This window comes from Scyliorhinus canicula, chromosome 26 (assembly GCF_902713615.1).
Source record: "Scyliorhinus canicula chromosome 26, sScyCan1.1, whole genome shotgun sequence".
Taxonomy (NCBI): Eukaryota; Metazoa; Chordata; class Chondrichthyes; order Carcharhiniformes; family Scyliorhinidae; genus Scyliorhinus; species Scyliorhinus canicula.
In genome coordinates, this window is record NC_052171.1 from 21,220,865 (window position 1) to 21,241,945 (window position 21,081).

General features: G+C 51.5%; 1 protein-coding gene across 1 annotated transcript in view; it reads left to right on the plus strand.

The window, feature by feature from the left end:
• bin3 (bridging integrator 3) overlaps positions 1-21,081 on the plus strand; it is a 122,406-nt gene that overhangs the window by 11,248 nt on the left and 90,077 nt on the right. Inside the window, exons 2-3 of the mRNA XM_038785677.1 lie at positions 20,157-20,197; positions 20,446-20,507. Of these exons, the coding sequence (XP_038641605.1) occupies positions 20,480-20,507 (28 nt within the window). The 5' untranslated portion in view covers positions 20,157-20,197; positions 20,446-20,479. The remainder of the gene's footprint in view (positions 1-20,156; positions 20,198-20,445; positions 20,508-21,081) is intronic.

A 21,081-nucleotide genomic window follows, 5' to 3' on the forward strand; every position in this document is an offset into this window, starting at 1 on the left:
AAATAGGAGTCTGATGTAGGAGTCCTTGTTTTCGAGATGCTCTAGGGATGAGTGTAGGGCCAGGGAAATGGCGTCTGATGTGGACCGGTTGCGACGGTATGCGAATTGAAGTGGGTCAAGGCGGACCAATCAAAAGGCGGATCAATCAGAATATTCCATCAAGACAAACATTAGAGTTATTCAAGTGGACATGGATCCCATGACAAGATGGGTGTGTTGGACTCAAAAGGATGGGTTTAACCAAGCCGTTCTGTGACCCTCACTTTTCTTTGTTTATTCGTTTGCACGTCGAGGTTGACGCAACGAGAAATCGTGTTGGCACGTTCTGGCAATAAGGCCGTCGACCTGAAAGGTTGACTTTGTTTCTCTCTCTGCAGGCGCTGCCAGACTGGCTGAGTGGCTCCACGGTTTTCTGTTTTCATTGAAGCATGTTAACCTGCAGCAGATCTAACCTTCCTCCTGCTTCCGTGTGATTCGATCGATCTGTTGCAGAGTTGCTTTGTCTGTGGCCAAGTGTGACTCACAACTGAGTGTACATGCGGTTTCACTCTCTTGGGTATGGCTGCTCAGATTCGGCTGGTTGGCTAACAGAACGGTGGCTCCGAGCAAGTTGTTGGCCAGGAACACCAGCGCATGTTGAGGAGCGGCCATTTTCTCCCACAACCACAGTGAAATATTGACCCATACTCGAAAGTTCAAACAATGCGAAAGACCACACTTAACACTCTGGTTTTCGGGATTTTATCAAAAGATGCGACTGTGCAGAATTATCTGCCGGGTTTATGTTGTTTTCGACCCTTTAATTCTTGCTTTTCTGGCCTGACTGAAGAGGTGGATTTAGAAGGGGGAACATTCAGTGAGATCATTCAATGAGATTTGAGCTGAGCTTTTATCTCGAGCAACCTTTCCACCCTGTCACCTAATTGTTGATTCCTTTCGTGTCCACAAATCTATCAATCTCATCTTAAAGGATTGGATTGGATTTGTTTATTGTCACGTGTCCCAAGGTACAGTGAAAAGTATTGTTCTGCGTACAGTTCAGACAGATCATTCCATACATGAGAAAAATACATAGTAGCCAGCGACTGAGTATCCACAGCTCCCTGCGATGGAGAATTGCAAGGATTTACAACCCAATGATGGCATTTATCCCCAGCTCGGTCCTAAATGGCCAGCTCCTTACCCTGAGACTGTGCAGTCAGGAAGGCCAGTTGCCATTCTCGGCTTCTTCACATTACGTTTGATCACTACCATGTTCAGCTGAGAGCTCTTTGATCCCGTATCCGGTGGACAAAATTGTTACATCTTCTTGTACAAGTGCTGGACAGCCAGGGAGTGTGCCGATTCCATTCTGGAGTGAGTGAGAGCATTCTAACTCAGCAAAAAAAAAAACACATACTCCACTTCATATTGGGGGGGGGAGAGAAAAAAATCTTTTGCTTCAGGCAAGTGCTGATTAACAGCAGCTTTGTCAGACCATAAACCAATTATACTTTGCCTCTCTCCACACACAGTCTTGCTCAGTCTTTAATTAAGTGGGAGCAATCGAGTTGTCTCGGCAGTCTGCTTGGAAATCCAGGGCAAAAAGCAGCGTCAGTGTTAACCAAACCCGTCTGCCAGCCACGTTCTTCTTGCATTCCTGCAGCAAGACCCAGTTGGGACTTGAGCTGGCGTGGCACACGGAGCGACAAGTGGAGCAACGTTTGCACATGTTACCACTTGCAGAGAGCTTGGTGTCTAGAAGGTTGTTGGGAGATTACAGGCCTGAGTATGAACTGCTTCTTCTTGCAGGGAAGTTGGATTGTTTTCTGAAGCTGACAAATAACTCGTTGGGTCCAGTCCAGGAATATTCCTCGGAGCAGACTTTCCTGCCGGCTCTGGAGAAAATTGGGGAAAGAGCCTTTTCACTGACTGGATTCACTGCTCGCTGCCGAGTATACATTACGGGCTGGATCCTCACTCCCAAAACGGGTGGGTTGGGGAGACTGAACTGCAAGATATCAGGAAGATCAACTGAATCCAACTTCAACCATCCAGCTTGGGGAGTATAACGGAGGGGAAACGATGGGCGGCACGACTAACTCGCTTGTGGGAAGTGAGTTGGCCGTTTAACCATTGTATTGAGGCATTGTACCATGACTCGAAAAGTGATTCTATTTTTCACTGACCGGGTTTCCTGGCCCTCTGGAAACCCGGCACCTAAAGCAAAGCGAGAGGCGGCTGAATCAATGACGTGAATGCCTCTACAGCACTGGGTTCTTCCTCTGGTTTAGAAACTAGCGTAGTAGAATGCTCCCCTCGCTCAGGACCACCGTTCAAAGCATGAGTTCAAATCCCACCAGAATAGCTGGAAAATGTTACGTGCCTCACCCCTGACACCCCACCCATGACGGTCTGGGCCACCATTAGAACCTCCCCCACCAAACGAGACTGTCTGAGAGCTCACACTCTTAAGAGGTTGAGCCAATTCTCTGCTGCTAGGTAAAGATTACCCCCATTGCACCAAAGCCATTTATTTCACAAACCCCTTCAGGCATGAGCTCAGAAACATTCGGATGAAGGGAATCCGGACACAAGGAAAATGCCATAAAACGTCCCAGACACAGCAGCTTTGCAAGCAGCTGTGCGCATGTTTGAAGTTGAAGCATTGAAGGCTGTCCATTTGTGAGTGCCTGTGCTTTCCGAATGCCTCTTGTCTATTTTACCACGTTGGTTATTTGGGTCTCTCAGTTATAGGTTTCGATGGTACAGTATTTACCTTCCTAAACTTGTAATCCAGACACCTGAATGATCCAGAGCATGAGTTCAAATCCCACCAGAATAGCTGGAGAATGTAAACATTCCGTAATCAAATCTGGAATATGGAGCTTCTGTCGGCATGGAAAGAGAACAAGATTGGTGAAGAGAAATGTCGGTCTCTTACAGTCAGGGGGATTTATCATGGGGGCGAAGAAATGGCTGACTAACTAAACACATACTTTGGTTCTGTGTTCACAAAGGGGAATACAAATACCACAGGGTTTGGTGAGAGGGAGGAACTGAAGGCAGTCAATATGAGGGAAATGGTGTTGGGGAAATTGTTGGGATTGAAGGCCGATAAGTCACCAGGGCCTGATCATCTACATCCCCGAGAACTTAAGGAAGTGGGCCAAGAAATAGTAGATACATTGTGGGCATTTTCCAGGATTCTGTGGACACTGGAACAGTTCCTGCAGATTGGAGGGTAGCTCATGTAACTCCACTGTTTAAAAGGGAGGTAGAGAGAAAGCAGAGAATCCGCCCTGTTGGGGGGGGCGCTGCGGCCCTGTTGGGGGCGCTGCGGCCCTGTTGGGGGGGCGCTGCGGCCCTGTTGGGGGCGCGCTGCGGCCCTGTTGGGGGGGCGCTGCGGCCCTGTTGGGGGGGCGCTGCGGCCCTGTTGGGGGGGTGCTGCGGCCCTGTTGGGGGGGCGCTGCGGCCCTGTTGGGGCGTGCTGCGGCCCTGTTGGGGGGGCGCTGCGGCCCTGTTGGGGGCGCTGCTGCCCTGTTGGGGGGGCGCTGCGGCCTTGTTGGGGGCGCGCTGCGGCCCTGTTGGGGGGCGCGCTGCGGCCCTGTTGGGGGGGCGCTGAGGCCTTGTTGGGGGCGTGCTGCGGCCCTGTTGGGGGGGTGCTGCGGCCCTGTTGGGGGGGGCGCTGCGGCCCTGTTGGGGGCGCTGCGGCCCTGTTGGGGGGGCGCTGCGGCCCTGTTGGGGGCGCGCTGCGGCCCTGTTGGGGGGCGTGCTGCGGCCCTGTTGGGGGCGCTGCGGCCCTGTTGGGGGGCGCTGCGGCCCTGTTGGGGGGGCGCGCTGCGGCCCTGTTGGGGGGCGCGCTGCGGCCCTGTTGGGGGGGCGCTGCGGCCCTGTTGGGGGCGCGCTGCGGCCCTGTTGGGGGGCGTGCTGCGGCCCTGTTGGGGGCGCTGCGGCCCTGTTGGGGGGCGTGCTGCGGCCCTGTTGGGGGGGCGCTGCGGCCCTGTTGGGGGGGCGCTGCGGCCCTGTTTGGGGCGTGCTGCGGCCCTGTTGGGGGGGGTGCTGCGGCCCTGTTGGGGGCGTGCTGCGGCCCTGTTTGGGGCGTGCTGCGCCCTGTTTGGGGCGTGCTGCGGCCCTGTTGGGGGGCGTGCTGCGGCCCTGTTGGGGGGGCGCTGCGGCCCTGTTGGGGGGCGTGCTGCGGCCCTGTTGGGGGGCGTGCTGCGGCCCTGTTGGGGGGCGTGCTGCGGCCCTGTTGGGGGGGCGCTGCGGCCCTGTTGGGGGGGGGCGCTGCGGCCCTGTTGGGGGGGGCGCTGCGGCCCTGTTGGGGGGGTCTGCGGCCCTGTTGGGGGGGGCGCTGCGGCCCTGTTGGGGGGGGCGCTGCGGCCCTGTTGGGGGGCGTGCTGCGGCCCTGTTGGGGGGGGTCTGCGGCCCTGTTGGGGGGGGCGCTGCGGCCCTGTTGGGGGGGCGCTGCGGCCCTGTTGGGGGGCGCTGCGGCCCTGTTGGGGGCGTGCTGCTGCCCTGTTGGGGGGGCGCTGCGGCCCTGTTGGGGGGCGTGCTGCGGCCCTGTTGGGGGGGGCGCTGCGGCCCTGTTGGGGGCGCGCTGCGGCCCTGTTGGGGGGGCGCTGCGGCCCTGTTGGGGGGCGTGCTGCGGCCCTGTTGGGGGGCGTGCTGCGGCCCTGTTGGGGGCGCGCTGCGGCCCTGTTGGGGGGGCGCTGCGGCCCTGTTGGGGGGCGTGCTGCGGCCCTGTTGGGGGCGTGCTGCGGCCCTGTTGGGGGGGCGCTGCGGCCCTGTTGGGGGGCGTGCTGCGGCCCTGTTGGGGGGCGTGCTGCGGCCCTGTTGGGGGCGCGCTGCGGCCCTGTTGGGGGGGCGCTGCGGCCCTGTTGGGGGGCGTGCTGCGGCCCTGTTGGGGGCGTGCTGCGGCCCTGTTGGGGGGCGCGCTGCGGCCCTGTTGGGGGGGCGCTGCGGCCCTGTTGGGGGGGCGCTGCGGCCCTGTTGGGGGGGGGGGCTGCGGCCCTGTTGGGGGGGCGCTGCGGCCCTGTTGGGGGGGCGCTGCGGCCCTGTTGGGGGGCGCGCTGCGGCCCTGTTGGGGGGCGTGCTGTGCCTGCTTTGTTGGGGATGGCAGTACTGACATATGAGTAGAGACTGAATCAGTTAGGATTGTATTTACTGGAGTTCAGAAGAATGAGGGGGAATCTCATAGAAACCTATAAAATTCTAACAGGACTGGACAGGGTAGATGCAGGAAGGATGTTCCCGATGTTGGGGGGTGTCCAGAACCAGGGGTCACAGTCTGAGGATACGGGGTAGACCATTTAGGACAGAGAGGAGGAGAAATTTCTTCACCCAGAGAGTGGTCAGCCTGTGGAATTCATTACCAGAGAAAGTAGTTGACAAAACATGTATGGTTTCAAGAAGCAGTTAGATACAGCACTCAGGGAAAAGGGGATCAAAGGACATGGGGGGGGAGGGGAGGGGGGAAGGAGGTGGGATCAGGCTATTGAGTTGTATGTTCAGCCATGATCAAAATAAATGGCGGAGCAGGCTCGAAGGGCCGAATGGCCTCTTCCTGCTCCTATTTTTTTCTATATTTCTATTGTAAGTTTTCAAGAAGGTATTTTGGGCAGCACGGTAGCACACGTGGTTAGCACAGTGGTTTCACAGCGCCACGGTCCCACGGTGGATTTCCCGCTGGGTCACTGTCTGTGCGGAGTCTGCACATTCTCCCCGTGTGTGCGTGGGTTTCCTCCGGGTGCTCTGGTTTCCTCCCACAGTCCAAAGATGTGCAGGTTAGGTGGATTGGCCGTGATAAATTGCCCTTAGTATCCAAAAAAAGGGTGAGGAGGGGTTATTGGGTTACGGGGATAGGGTGGAAGTGAGGGCTTCAGTGGGTCGGTGCAGACTCGATGGGCCGAATGGCCTCCTTCTGCACTGTATGTTCTATGTATTTGTGTATGAATTAGATACAGCACTTCTGGTAAAGGGGATTAAACGATACGGGGGAAGGTGGGAACAGGTTTAGTGAGTTGGATGATCAGCCAAGATAATGAATCAGGTGATAATGAACTCACCTGAGAAAGGAGCAGTGCTCTGAAAGCTAGTGATACGAAACAAACCTGTTGGACTTTAACCTGGCGTTGTCAGACTTCTTACTGTGCTCACCCCAGTCCAACGCCACATCAAGATGTTTCACACTTACCCAGTCTCGCAACATGTGGTTCTGGACTGACCTCGATGTTGATTTGAAACGGAACCAGCAAAATGACCCAGTTGTACGCAATGTGGTGGGTGGGGGCAGGTGGGGGCGGGGGGGGGGGGGGGGGGGGGGGTTGGTGGAGAGGGGGTCACCATTCCCTTCTGAAGAACATGAAATGTTGGTCTTGCTCGCAATGCCCACCTTCTCTGAATGAAATAAAATCTTTTTCCTCTGTGTTCGTTGCATGGGGCATACCTCAAATGATACTTTCTGCAATAAACGTTCTGATTTGCATCTGACTGAATCCACGCTCTCTGCTTCCGCTGTGTCTCTTGGGAGCCTGTTACATAGATTAGCCACTTGCTCAGTGAAATGAGTGTTTCTGCAGAATTCCGGTAGTTTTAAACTTCCATCCGCCCCCTCGTACTTCAGTCCTCATGCCAGTGTCTTCATCTTGCTGGAAATGTGCTATGTCGTTCAGTTGTTCATTTAAAAAACACAGAGAAGGGCAATTATATTTTTGTTTTTTCAGGAATAAGAAATTGGAACTGTACTTTGTTGAGAAGAGAGACATGTTGCTGATTCTGTCACACAAGAAAACCAAATTTCAAAGCATCACCCCAATTTAAACCACAGGTTCTGATTGGTTGGCAAGTTGATTCTGATTGGCCAAGGAACTGTGTGCGCCCCAACTCCCGGGAGGATGAAAGAAAACCCAAGGCTTGGCCATATTACTTTTGTTTGCGTGTGAATGTATGTTGCTTCGAGCAAGTATAAATGAGCCACGTTATGAGCCCGACTGATAATCCTAACTTGGTTGCTAGTGAAGCTATTCAGGCGCACAGGACATATACTTGGAAATTTGGCATTCTTGCATTTGCCCTGATGAGTCTATGATGAAAAGTTTCAGCAACATACCTCTCTTTTCATCAGTGTTCAACCTCTGCTGTACCAAGCGACTGTGTTGTGGGAAATGCCGTGGGCCTTCCTTCACAATTTAGTATTTTCCGAGCAAAGGGGAGGATCAAAGAATGGATGAGCTAAGAAGAGAATGAGGGAGGCGACTCCTTGAGATTTCCCAGTCATTCATAAAGATCATGGATGATCCGGAATATCAACCCTGGTTTGTTGCCCTATCCCTGGACTCCCTTTGATCTAAAAATCTATCAAAGACACAGAACGACCAGTACATAGAACATTACGGCGCAGTACAGGCCCTTCGGCCCTCGATGTTGCGCCGCCCTGTGAAACCCCTCTAAAGCCCATCTACACTATTCCCTTATCGTCCATATGTCTATCCAATGACCATTTGAATGCGTTTAGTGTTGGCGAGTCCACTACTGTTGCAGGCAGGGCATTCCACGCCCTTACTACTCTCTGAGTAAAGAATCTACCTCTGACATCTGTCCTATATCTATCTCCCCTCAATTTAAAGCTATGTCCCCTCGTGCTAGCCATCACCATCCGAGGAAAAAGGCTCTCACTGTCCACCCTATCTAATCCTCTGATCATCTTGTATGCCTCAATTAAGTCACCTCTTAACCTTCTCTCTAACACAAACAGCCTTAAGTCCTTCAGCCTTTCCTCATATGATCTTTCCTCCATACCAGGCAACATTCTTGTAAATCTCCTCTGCACCCTTTCCAATGCTTCCACATCCTTCCTATAATGCGGCGACCAGAACTGCACACAATACTCCAAATGCGGCCGCACCAGAGTTATGTACAACTGCAACATGACCTCATGGCTCCGAAACTCAATTCCTCTACCAATAAAAGCTAACACACCGTACGCCTTCTTAACAACCCTCTCAACCTGGGTGGCAACTTTCAGGGATCTATGTACATGGATCGGGATCTGGTGTTTTCTGGGATACTGATTTCCAACCCCCCAAGTAAAGAGATGTTCCCTCGTTTCAATCCTAAATGACTAACCCCTTTATCCTGAGGCTGTGACCCCAATGTTCCACACTCTCCAGCCAGGGCAAACAGCCTCTCAGTTCCGACCCTGCCAAACTCTCGAAGAATTTAGACATTTCAGTAAGACCAGCTCATTCTTCTCAACTCCTAGGTTGTTCGTCCAGTCCGGCAAGTCGAATCGGAGGACCTGTGCTAGGACCCTAACTGTTCACATTATATATTAATGATTTGGACGAGGGAACTAAATGTATTATCTCCAGATTTGCAGATGGTACAAAGTTGGGTGGGAGGGTGAGCTGTTAAGAGGATGCAGAGATGCTTCAGTGGGATTTGGACAGACTGAGTGAGTGGGCACACGCATGGCACATGCAGTATAATGTGGATAAAAGTCTCTAAAAGTAAGCGCACAGGTACAGAAGGCAAATGGTATGTTGGCCTTCAGGCAAGAGCATTGGAGTAAACAAATCGTCATGTTTTACTTCAATTGTGGAAGGCCACACCTGGAGTGTTGTGTGCAGTTTTAGACCCTGATCTGAGGAAGGATTTTTAAGAAATCATTTACGAGATGTGGGTGTCGCTGGTTAGGCCAGAATTTATTGCCCATCCCTAGTTGCTCTTCAGAAGGTGATGGTGAGCTGCCTTCTTGAACCTGCTGCAGTCCTTAAAGTGTAGATACACCCACCGTGCTGTTAGAGAGGGAGTTCCAGGATGTTGCCCCAGCGACAGTGAAGGAGTGGCGATGTTCTTGCTGCGGAGGGAGTGCAGCGAAGGTTTACCAGGCTGATTTCTGGGATGGCGGGTCTGTCATATGAGGAGAGACTAAGTTGGTTAGGATTATATTCATTGGAGTTGAGAAGAGCGAGAGGAGATTTCACAGAAGCCTGCAAAATTTTAATAGGATTGGAGAGGTTAGATTCAGAAAGAATGTTCCCGATGGTGGGGAGTCCAGAACTAGGGGTCATAGTTTGAGGATCAGGGTTAAACCTTTTAGGACTGAGGTGAGGAGAAATTTCCTCACCCAGAGAGCGGGGAATGTGTGGAATTCACTACCACAGAAAGTAGTTGAGGCCCAAGCGTTGTGTATTTTCAAGAAGTAATTAGATACAGATCTTGGAGCTGAAGGAATAAAAGGATAGGGGAGAAGGCAGGATCAGGGTATTGAACCTGATAATCAGCCATGATCATAATGATGGCAGAGCAGACTTGAAGGGTCAAATGGCCTCCTCCTGCTTCTATTTTCTATGTTTCGATGACAACCCTGTCATCTCAGGTGAACCTTTGTTGCAGTCTCTCTCAGACAAATATACCCACGCTGCGGAAAAGAGATCGAAAACTACACGCTGCTCCAGCTGTGAGCTCGCCATAGACCAAAACAATTGCAGCAAAGGCCTCCTTACTCTTGGCTACTCCAAACCCCTCACGATCAAGGCTAATATACCATCTGTCCTCGAATAGCTTTGCTGTGCCCTCTGTGATTTACCTGTACCGACACCCAAACCTTCTACATAGCAGCATTTGCTCGTCCCTTTAAACAAATGTGCCTTCCCGTTCTTACCAAAGCGGTTGAATTCACACTTGGCTTTATTATACTCCCTCAGTTCCCTGTTGGTGTACTCTCTTACCCTGCTAGTATCTCTTGGCATCCTCTTCACAGCTCACTTGCTCACCTTGTGGCCATTGTTGTAATGGTGAAACACCAGTTGTGACAAAGCTTGTGCTTGCCCTGAGATATTTCTAAGGCAAGGAAACCTGCAGCAAGTAACTCACCTTCTGGCTAACAGGGTCAGCAATGTGTCTTGTCTGTAAGAGGCACGTCAACAACTCAGCAAACCTCCTTCGACAGCACCTTCCAAACCCACGGCCACTACCATCTAGAAGGACAAGATACCTGGGAACCCCACCACCTGGAGGTTCCCCTCCAAGTCACTCACCACCCTGACTGGGAAATATATCGGCCGTTCCTTCACTGTCACTGGGGCAACATCCTGGAACTCCCTCCCTAACAGCACAGTGGGTGTACCTGGACTGCAGCGGTTCAAGAAGGCAGCTCACCACCACCTTCTCAAGGGGAAATTAGGGATGTTCGCACCCCATGAATGAATAAAAAAATAACTTCCCCTGATTTTCGGGTTACCTTCTCCAGCTCAAAGCCATGTTGGAGTTTACATGTGTACATTCAGTGACATTGAACTGCCCCATTCTGTACGGATAATGATGATGCTGCTCCTCGCTGTCCTTGGAATGTGGCTTCTGGAGATACCTTTCCAAGTGGAAAAGCAGCAAGTTTTCCGATTTCCAGCTTTACAAATGGGAAACATATCCTGCGGAACCATGGTCACGCATTTGAAACTATGAGAGAGAGAGAGAGCGTTAAATTTCTCCATCACACCACTGACTCGCACTTCATTGGCCCTCATGTGCTTTACGATGCCCTGAGACTGTGCAAGGCACAAAGCCTTTCCTTCAACGTTGTCTCAGTTCTTTGCTTGTTGCGGCAAACCAGAGAATCACAAGTGAAAGAGATGGAACTCTGAGGTTGGCATTGCGGCGCAGTGGTTAGCACTGCTGCCTCAGGACGCCGAGGACCCGGGTTCGATCTTGGCCCCAGGTCACTGCCTGTGTGGAGTTTGCACATTCTTCCCGTATCTGCGTGGGTCTCACCTCCACAACCCAAAAAAGATGTGTAGGATATGTGGGCTGGCCACGCTAAATTGCCCCTTAATTGGGAAAAAAAAGGAAACTGTGGGACTTTTCCCCAAATTTCTCAAAGTGAGCAGGTTTGGTTCTCCGCTGCGCCATTGCCCATTGCGTCTGCGCCAGATCATTGAAGGATGAACTGCCTTCGGAAGCTGAGTTAGTCTTTGTCCTGGAGAAGGCTCACAGGAGAGAGTTGGAATCCTGGGAAATTTCCAGTGCAGAATGTGTCCAATCGGCCCCTTATCCCTGTTGCAACTCTTTGAAAGACCTTTTCAATTGTTTCCACTCCCCTGCTCTTTCCCCACCGTCCTTCAGTCGCTCGTGATTTTGTTTTGAATATTAGCATTGAATCTGCTTCCATCATCTTTTCAAGCACTGTGTTCCGGATCATAGCAGCCCGCTACATGTGAAAAATAAATCCTCACCTCTGGCTCTGTTGCCAATTATGTTAAATTTGTGTCCTCTGGTGCCGACCTTCTTGCGACTCGAAACAACTTGTATCATTATTTACTTTGTCAAAACCCATCATGATTTGGCAACCATTTCTTGAAGCCTTTCCTGACTGTAATTATGCAGCCTCAGGGCTATCTGCATACCCCCACTTTAATCCTCAATTATCATGTAGTCACTGGGTATTATATTTGTGGCATCTGTAAATGTCGAACAGATTGAGTCGGTGATTATTGTATCTGCCGTACCGATCACTGTGAATGGCCAGCTCTTAATACTGTGAATGATTCATCAATCTGAGTATTCAGCAGGTCAAACAGTGTCGTCTGAATCATCCAGGCTGCAATGAAAATAGTCCCTTTGAGTGCTGAATGGGCCACAGAAATGTTGCTTCTCTGCCATTTCACTGAAAAAGTGGTGTTAAAACCATAAAGGTACACATTTGCAGCAGGGATCCAACATGATGTTATTGGAAAAGAGTTGCGTGTGAGATTCTTTCCGATTTTATACTGTGCTTTATTTTTCCAGGGCTAAGGGACATTGTGTGCAAGGGGCGGGGACGCACCAAAATCGACAAGTTTCCTTTCAAAGGAGAAGCTCAATTGGGAAGTGTGATTTGGACACAGGGAGGAGGTATTTCTCTTGCAACTTGAACATTTTGGCTTCTCCTGTCACAGCCACGATGAAATTGCGACAGAAGCACTGGAGAGAAAGCGTCTCAGACTGCCTGATGGATGGACAGTGAAAGAGGGCAGTTCTCACCGGAGCATGGCCGGGAGCTCGTATTTTAACTGCTGGGAATGGAAGTCTTGGGCGCAGGTTTCAGGAAATGTTGGCAGAAGACATGCGTCGCCAAGGAATTGCAGTTGTGGTCGAGGGCATTTGGCGTGAGATGTTGTCTGGCTCGACCCCTTACTGCACCTCCAGGTCTCCAAGTAAATCAAAGCTGAAGAGGTATTGGAGGTTCTGAACACTGAGAAGGATAATAAGTTGAAAGGTTTCGAGTTTCTGAGTTGGAGTGAGTAGAGGCCTTGATGATAAATGGAGAATTGGTGGAGGTACAGATGAGTATGTGTCTTACAGACACCAGGTCAGATCCCAACAGTTGCTAAGATAATGGACCAGAACCGCACGTTTTTTTATTTTTATGACTGTGCAGAAAAACTGATTCGCTCCAGGAGTCACTGCATGAGAAATAGGGCTTGGTTATTTTTTTTTCAAACAAAACTTTATTATAACAAAAGAAAAAACAATATTTAAACTTTTTAACTTGAAGCCTAACAAGAACAGCTTACATGTATCTCTTAACCATAACGCACAATTTCCCATTAAACAGCATGCAAAATGAACATACAGCTCCAACTCCACTTACACAGGCAGGCAAAAATAATACTTGCATTTACGGAACATATTCCTGCTGTTAGGTCCAGTGTGAAAATCGTGAAAGCCAGGGCCAATAATCTCAAATTGTTGTGTGATCACTCCTAAACAGGCAGTCCCGTTCACTTCCGGAACTGTGCAGAGTCGGTACTGACCGTTGCAATATTCCCCTTTTCCAGAGGCTCTCTGCACCTAACACCCAGTCTGTTTAAACTCCAATCCTTTGGCCCTGGAATCATCTCACACTGGGAACACCACCTTTTACATTCTCTTGTGTCGGGCCCCCATCTCAAAGTCTACGTTGCCCTGTGGTAAATGGAATGAAAAGGACGGTGTGTTCAGGGGAAGGCAGGCAGGAGGTATTTCCCAGGACCATGTCGTGTTGTCAAGTGGGGAGAGATGGAGTGAGGTGAGAAAGGGGAGAGGTTACCTTTCACTTGACAAGCTGGATGAATTTGAAATTCCCATCCAGGGAAAGAGCTTTTCTGTGTCGGGGTTATCCAGCTGAATCCTATCCAGCCAAATAGTGCTGACGTATTTGAGGGGGAGCTGGTTTAACACATGGGGGAGAATGGAGTTGAGTGGATGAGGTGGAGGGCAGAGCTGGGCCGAAAAACGGCAGATGGAGTTTAACCCTGATAAGTGCGAGGTGATTCATTTTGGTAAAAAAAATTTGAATGCGGATTACAGGGTCAACGGCAGGGTTCTGAGGAATGTGGAGGAACAGAGAGATCTTGGGGGTTCATGTCCACAGATCTCTGAAGGTTGCCACTCAAGTGGATAGAGCTGTGAAGAAGGCCTATAGTGTATTAGCGTTTATTAACGGGGGCTTGAGTTTAAGAGCCGCGGGGTTATGCTGCAACTATACATGACCCTGGTGAGACCGCATTTGGAGTATTGTGTGCAGTTCTGGTCATCTCATTATAGGAATGATGTGGAAGCATTGGAAAGGGTGCAAAGGAGATTTACCAGGATGCTGCCTGGATTGAAGGGTATGAGGATAGGTTGAGGGAGCTAGGGCTTTTCTCATTGGAGCGAAGGAGGATGAGAGGCGACTTAATAGAGGTTTATAAGATGATGAGGGGGTTAGATAGAGCTGAAGTTCAGAGACTATTTCCTCGGGTGGATGTAGCTGTTACAAGGGGGCATAACTATAAGATTCAGGGTGGGAGATATAGGAGGGATGTCCGAGGTAGATTCTTTACTCAGAGAGTGGTTAGGGTGTGGAATGGACTGCCTGCTGTGATAGTGGAGTCGGACACTTTAGGAACTTTCAAGCAGTTATTGGATAGGCACATGGAGCACACCAGAATGACAGGGAGTGGGATAGCTTGATCTTGGTTTCGGACAAGGCTTGGCACAACATCGAGGGCCGAAAGGCCTGTTCTGTGCTGTACTGTTCTATATCTATATTCTAGGTTCTATATGTTGATAGGGCGAGATTATAGAGAGCTGGGAGGGGACTCGCGTGCAGGAGAAATGCTAGTGTGGAACAGTTAGGCTGAATCTTGTCGGATTTGATAAATCTCTCAGAAACTGCCTATCGGAAAATTTATTTTCATTGGGTATTGAAATTAGCAGTCCAAAAAAAATGAAGCATACGTCACAATTGCCAGGTTACATTGAACCATTTGATGACCATCTGAGTGCTTCTGTTGGGAAGCTGGACTGTGACAGGACACTGTAATAATAATAATGGCTTATTGTCACAAGTAGGCTTCAATGAAGTTACTGTGCCTGTTGCATTCTGGCGCCTGTTCGGGGAGGCCGGTACGGGTATTGAACCCGTGCTGCTGGCCTTGTTCTGCATTACAAGCCACTGTGCTAAAGCAGCTCCCACACTACACTCCCTATCTGGCTGAATGTGAGTGCCTACACCAGGCCTCAGTCACAGGCAGCTGGAATCCTGTCTGCAGCTGCTGGCATCTCTGCCCAGTCCCAGGAATACCGGGGAACACACATTCAGTAAACTTCTGCAATGTGTCTGAAGCAGAGGAAGAAAGGACGAGGAGCTCCCTGCTGTGCCCTCTGCCTGGCGAGGGTTCATTTGGGGGTGTAGCGGGGACCCACATTCTGAGGTTCAGTAACTCCTGACTGCACCGTCGGGCTGGGGGGCGGAGGGTGGGTGGGGGTAGAAGAATCAGTCCCCGGTGTATCTGATTGGAATAGCAGTGTGATATCCTCACACACCGCCGTTCTGATTATTATATGTAATAGTGCTGGTCGTTAAGTTACAAGTCCAGAAATGACTCTGTAATAGCATAGGAAGGCTCAAACCATCCATGTAATGTTCTTCTACAATTCTAATGGCAACGTTCACAGAAACTATGCCCCGTCTCCATTAAGATAATATCAAAACATATTAAACAGCGGTATTCCAATGTTGCAAATAGTCGTTTCTGTGCTCCAGTCTTTTGGCTCTTCAAAGCACGAGTTATAGCAGTGATCCCCACTCTGTGCTCAGGGTTCCGTTCTCTCTCTCTCTCTCTACTGTAGTTGTTCACTTTTACTTTCAAACAATTTGTATGTGTCACGACTGTGCCCACCACTGGTGCTTAAAGCTGTGTGTGAATTCTGGAGCTTGTGGGAACCAGATAAGGAATGGTAGCACTGATTCAGAGGCATGGGTGGAGTGCTGATCAAACCAGCGGCTAAAATGAGACCCAAGTCGAAACTAAACCGGTCAAAATCCTGGAACTCCCTCCCTAACAGCACAGTGGGTGTACCTACACTACAGGGACTGCAGCGCTTCAAGAAGGTGGCTCACCCACCACCTTCTCAAGGGGCAATTAGGGATGGACAGCAGATGCCGGCCTAGCCAGCGACACCCACATCCCATCAATGTGTTTTTAAAAAGCCAACAGCTGTCAATAAATATTTCTGTCTCCATGTTGATCGCCGTTTCTCCGTTGCTTCAACAAATTCCTGCAGGAATCCGGGATCACTGATGGGAGAGATTTGAGAAACTGGGGATCTGGTCACCAAAGCTGAGAGGGTTCAATTGACCATGGTTCAGTCAAACTGACAAGCAAAATCCAACCTGACCAGGTTCCTGTTAACAGAAATTGGTGGGGGGAGCTGTTTGAAGGAAATGGGGAGGGGGGGGGGGGGGGGGGGGAGGCTAGACTGAGGGGCTCACATGGCGAGGGACACTGGCTCAGACAGGGTGAGCTGAGTGACCTGTTACTCTGCTGTAACTCTGATTGTCACAGCCGTGTTTCATGCTTGCTTGGGTTGGTAAGGGTGTTACGGGCCAGACCGTTCCAGTTCAAGGACGAGTAGGAGGCCGGCGGCGGCCAAGGTGCTGAGGGGGTTTATGGACCAGATGGGAGGGGTGGATCCCTGGAGGTTTGGGAGGCCGAGGGCGCGGGAGTACTCCTTTTTCTCCCATGTGCATAGGGTTTACTCCCGAATAGATTTTTTCGTCCTGAGCAGGGGATTGATCCCGAGGGTGCAGGATGCCGAGTATTCGGCCATAGCAATTTCAGACCATGCTCCGCACTGGGTTGATCTGGAGATGGGGGAGGCGCGGGACCAGCGCTCGCTGTGGCGTCTGGACGTGGGGTTGCTGGCTGATGAGGAGGTGTGTAGGAGGGTCCGGGGAAGTATTGAGGGGTATCTTGAGACCAACGACATGGGGGAGGGCCGGGTGGGGATGGTTTGGGAGGCTCTGAAGAGAGTGATCCGGGGGGAGCTGATTTCCATCCGGGCCCATAGGGAGAGGAGGGAGAGACTGGTGGGGGAGCTCCTGGATGTGGATAGGAGGTACGCAGAGGCCCCGGAGGAGGGATTGCTGGGGGAACGGCGTAGCTTGCAGGCCAAGTTCGACTTGCTGATCACCAGAAAGGCGGAGACACAGTGGAGGAAGGCGCAAGGCGCGGTTTATGAGTATGGGGAGAAGGCGAGCAGGATGCTGGCGCATCAGCTCCGCAGGCGAGATGCGGCTAGGGAAATTGGTGGAGTGATGGATAAGGGTGGGAATGTGGTGCAGAAGGGGGCAGAGGTGAACGGGGTCTTTAGGGACTTTTACGAGGAACTGTACCGGTCGGAGCCACCGGTGGGGGGGGGGGGGTGTGTGCTGTGGAGAGCTTCATGAACAGGCTACGTTTCCCAAAGATGCAGGAGGGGCTGGGGGCTCCGATTGAGTTGGAGGAGCTAGTCAGGGGGATTGGTCAAATGCAGTCAGGAAAGGCGCCGGGGCCGGATGGATTCCCGGTGGAATTTTATAAAAAGTATGCGGACCTGGTGGGCCCCCTGTTGGTGCGAGCCTTCAATGAGGCATGGGAGGGGGGGGGCTTTGCCCATGACAATGTCACGGGCGCTGATTTCTTTGATCCTGAAGTGAGATAAGGACCCCTTGCAGTGTGGATCATACAGGCCAATCTCGCTCGTCAATCTGGATGCTAAGTTGCTGGCGAAGATCCTGGCCACCAGGATAGAGGACTGTGTGCCAGGGGTGATACACGAGGATCAGACAGGATTTGTCAAGGGACGGCAGCTCAACACGAATGTGCGGAGATTGCTAAATGTTATTATGATGCCGGCGGTGGAGGGGGAGGCGGAGATAGTGGTGGCACTAGATGCAGAGAAGGCGTTTGATAGAGTTGAGTGGGGGTACCTGTGGGAGGTGCTGGAGTGGTTCAGATTCAGGGAGGGGTTCATCAAATGGGTGAGGTTGCTTTATGAGGCCCCGATGGCGAGTGTAGTTACTAATGGAAGGAGATCGGAGTACTTCAGGCTCTACCGTGGGACCAGGCAGGGGTGCCCCCTGTCCCCCTTGCTTTTTGCACTGGCGATGGAACCTTTGGCTTTGGCGTTGAGGGAGTCAGGGAGATGGAGGGGTCTGGTGCGGGGTGGGGAGGAACATCGTGTATCACTGTATGCGGACGATCTGCTGCTGTATGTGCCGGACCCAGAGGGGGGAATGCCGGGGGTGACGGAGCTGTTGGCTGAGTTTGGGAGCTTCTCAGGCTATAAGCTGAATCTGGGCAAGAGCGAGGTATTTGTAGTACACCCGGGTGATAGGAGGAGGGAATTGAGAGGCTCCCGTTTAAGAGGGCAGTGAAAAGTTTTAGGTACCTGGGGGTGCAGGTGGCCAGGAGTTGGGGGTCTCTCCACAAGCTTAATTTTACCAGGCTTGTGGAGCAGATGGAGGAGGAATTGAAAAGGTGGGACATGGTGCCGCTATCGCTGGCAGGTAGAGTGCAGTCCGTCAAAATGACGGTTCTCCCGAGGTTCTTGTTCCTTTTTCAGTGTCTGCCCATCTTTATCCCTCGGGCCTTTTTTAGGAGAGTGACTAGCAGCATCATGAGCTTTGTTTGGTGCATGGGACCCCGAGGGTGAAGAGGGTCTTCTTGGAGCGGGGTAGAGATGGTGGGGGGCTGGCACTACCCAATCTCTCGGGGTATTATTGGGCGGCCAATGTGTCGATGGTGCGCGTGGGTGGTGGAGAGGGAGGGGGCAGCATGGAAACGGTTGGAGATTGTGTCCTGTGGAGACACAAGCCTGGGGGCCCTGGTAACGGCGCCGTGGCCGCTCCCTCCTACGAGGTATACCACGAGTCCGGTGGTGGCGGCTACCCTCAAGACTTGGGGGCAGTGGAGGCGACATAGGGGGGAAGTGGGGGGCTCGATGGAGGCTCCGTTAAGGGGGAACCATCGGTTCATCCCGGGGAACATTGATGGGGGGTTCCAGGGTTGGCACAGAGCTGGCATCAGACAGCTGAGGGACCTGTTCATTGATGGGAGGTTTGCGAGCCTGGGGGAGTTGGAGGAGAAATTTGGGCTCCCCTCGGGGAACATGTTCAGGTATCTGCAGGTAAAGGCGTTTGCTAGGCGGCAGGTGGAGGCATTCCCTTTGCTTCCCGCGAGGGGGGTGAATCTCCGCCTCCCCCTCCACCGCCGGCATCATAATAACATTTAGCAATCTCCGCACATTTGTGTTAAGCCGTCTTCCCTTGACAAATCCTGTCTGATCCTCGTGTATCACCCCTGGCACACAGTCCTCTATCCTGGTGGCCAGGATCTTCGCCAGCAACTTAGCATCCAGATTGACGAGCGAGATTGGCCTGTATGATCCACACTGCAAGGGGTCCTTATCTCGCTTCAGGATCAAAGAAATCATTTCAGGGGTCTGGGTCGGGGATGGGAAGATATCTGATATCTACAAGGTAATGCAGGAGGTGGAGGAGGCATCAGTAGATGAGCTAAAGGCTAAGTGGGAGGGGGAACTGGGGTAACAGATCGAAGATGGGACATGGGCTGATGCCCTGGAGAGGGTTAACTCTTCCTCCTCATGTGCGCGGCTTAGCCTCATCCAATTCAAGGTGCTGCACCGGGTCTGGGTCTAGGATGAGTAGGTTCTTTGGGGGCGAAGACAAGTGTGTCAGGTGCTCGGGGAGTCCAGCGAACCATGTCCATATGTTCTGGGCATGCCCGGCACTGGAGGAGTTCTGGAAGGGGGTGGCGATGACGGTGTCGAGGGTGGGGACTCGCGATTTTTGGGGTTGGGGTGGAGCCGGGAGTGCAGGAGGCGAGAGAGGCCGGTGTTTTGGCCTTTGTGTCCCTAGTAGCCCGGCGGAGGATCTTGCTACAGTGGAAGGATGCGAGACCCCCAAGCGTGGAGACCTGGATCAATGACATGGCGGGGTTTATTAAGCTGGAGAAGGTCAAATTCACCCTGAGAGGATCGGCACAAGGGTTCTTTAGGCGGTGGCAACCTTTCCTCGAATTTCTGGCTCAACGATAGGATACTGGGTCAGCAGCAGCAACCCAGGGGGGAGGGGGGGGTTGACTATGTTTATTTAATTTTACTTTATTTTTAAGTTCTCTTGTTGTTTACTGGGTTTGGGGGTGTGGGGGGGGGGGGGTGTGGTACATGCGTTGCTACGGTCTTGGGGGTGTTATACTTATGTTGTTTTATTGTTGCTTGTTATTATTTGTTATATTTTCTGTAAAAAATTTCAATAAAAACTATTTTTTTTTAAAAAGGGTGTTCCGGGCCAATGCGAGAATCACCTGGCTGCATTCCAATAGTTTAGAAGTGTCTCCGATTCTACCTCAGCTGATATGTCCTGCTCAAAGGGCTGTACTCCAGCTGGACTGCAACTGTTCAAGATAGTTTTATTTAAACTGGGCACGGAATGGTTTGGATTCAGGATGTTCTTCCCGATAGGGCAGTGGAAATGGATTCCAAAATCGCTTGCAGAAATAAAATCTGATTCAATAGTCGGAGGAGTACAAGTTGGAGAAATGTTGGGCAAGAGGAGGGGAGTGGAGCCAACTGGATTAGTCTTTGAAAGGATACAGACCTGATGGGCTGAATGACTGTGCTGTGTTGTTGTCTGATTCTGTGAACCCCAAGAGGAGGTTGACCAGCCTGCTGACGAAGCTGCCCATTCTGCTAACTTAGTCGGGGCAACGTTTACCAGTCTAGTTTCCAAATGTGGGATTTTGTACAGAGGCTGCTGCCTCCGACTGAGTCCTTTACATCTCTCACCCCTTTTGCTGACTGGTGTTTTTTCTCGTACAAATCTGCAGGTGGAGAGAGATTTTGAGCGGGAATATGGCAAACTCCAGCAGTGAGTATCAGACTTCAAAACTGGCACAAAGTGAAAATACTGTGCTGCCGTTTAAAGCTTAATTGCCCTCCACTTTTCTGTTTCCTTTACACAATGTTTGATTGATTGAAGGCATCGAGTGAGGACATTTAATTCGGACAGAAAATTTAAATTTGTTGTGGCAATTAAAGAGACATGCCGTTTTTCCATGTGTGAGATGTTGCTTAATCTGTGAAAGTGATCACTTTCTTTTCCTGTTTTACGTTCAGGCTGGAAGATCAGATTAAGAAGCTGCATAAGGATATGAAGAGGAGCACTGAGGCGGATATAGGTAGGACCTTGTACTGCACGGAGTAGAACTGGGAGAGGTGTGGGTTCTGTGGAAAGCACACCTCAAACTGCCTGCAGATAGGGAGGCAAGACAGCCGCCTTCTCACCACATTCACAAACATGTTTGTGCCGGAGTGGAGTGGCCGAGGAGGAGATGGAAGGAAGAGGGGCTGGCATGGATGTGGGTTCTGTGCTCGAGGACAGGAACGAGGGTTCCCCTGCTCCCTTTTCATGGAGAACCTGAACGAACTGGCAAACCTGCTCCTGTGGGAAAAGACAAATCATCCGATTCACCAGCTCATTCCTCGCTGGCGTAACTTTAAAAACGGGTCCTCTTGTTCCCATTAGCCGAGCGAATGTTTCTGTCCACGTGGGCACAGATGTGTTGTCAGCTGAGTTTGATTCATGGGGACCACTTCACAACTTTGAAGCGAATATTTGTTCCCCCCGGACTTGATAAAGAGAACCCGTATTCAGAGAGTGCTTTACACGGGTGTTGGGACTTCCCAGGGCTGCCGGCTGCCAGGACTCTTGTGTATACTGTTGTAGATTCTGTTGCAGCATGGGAAAGAGTC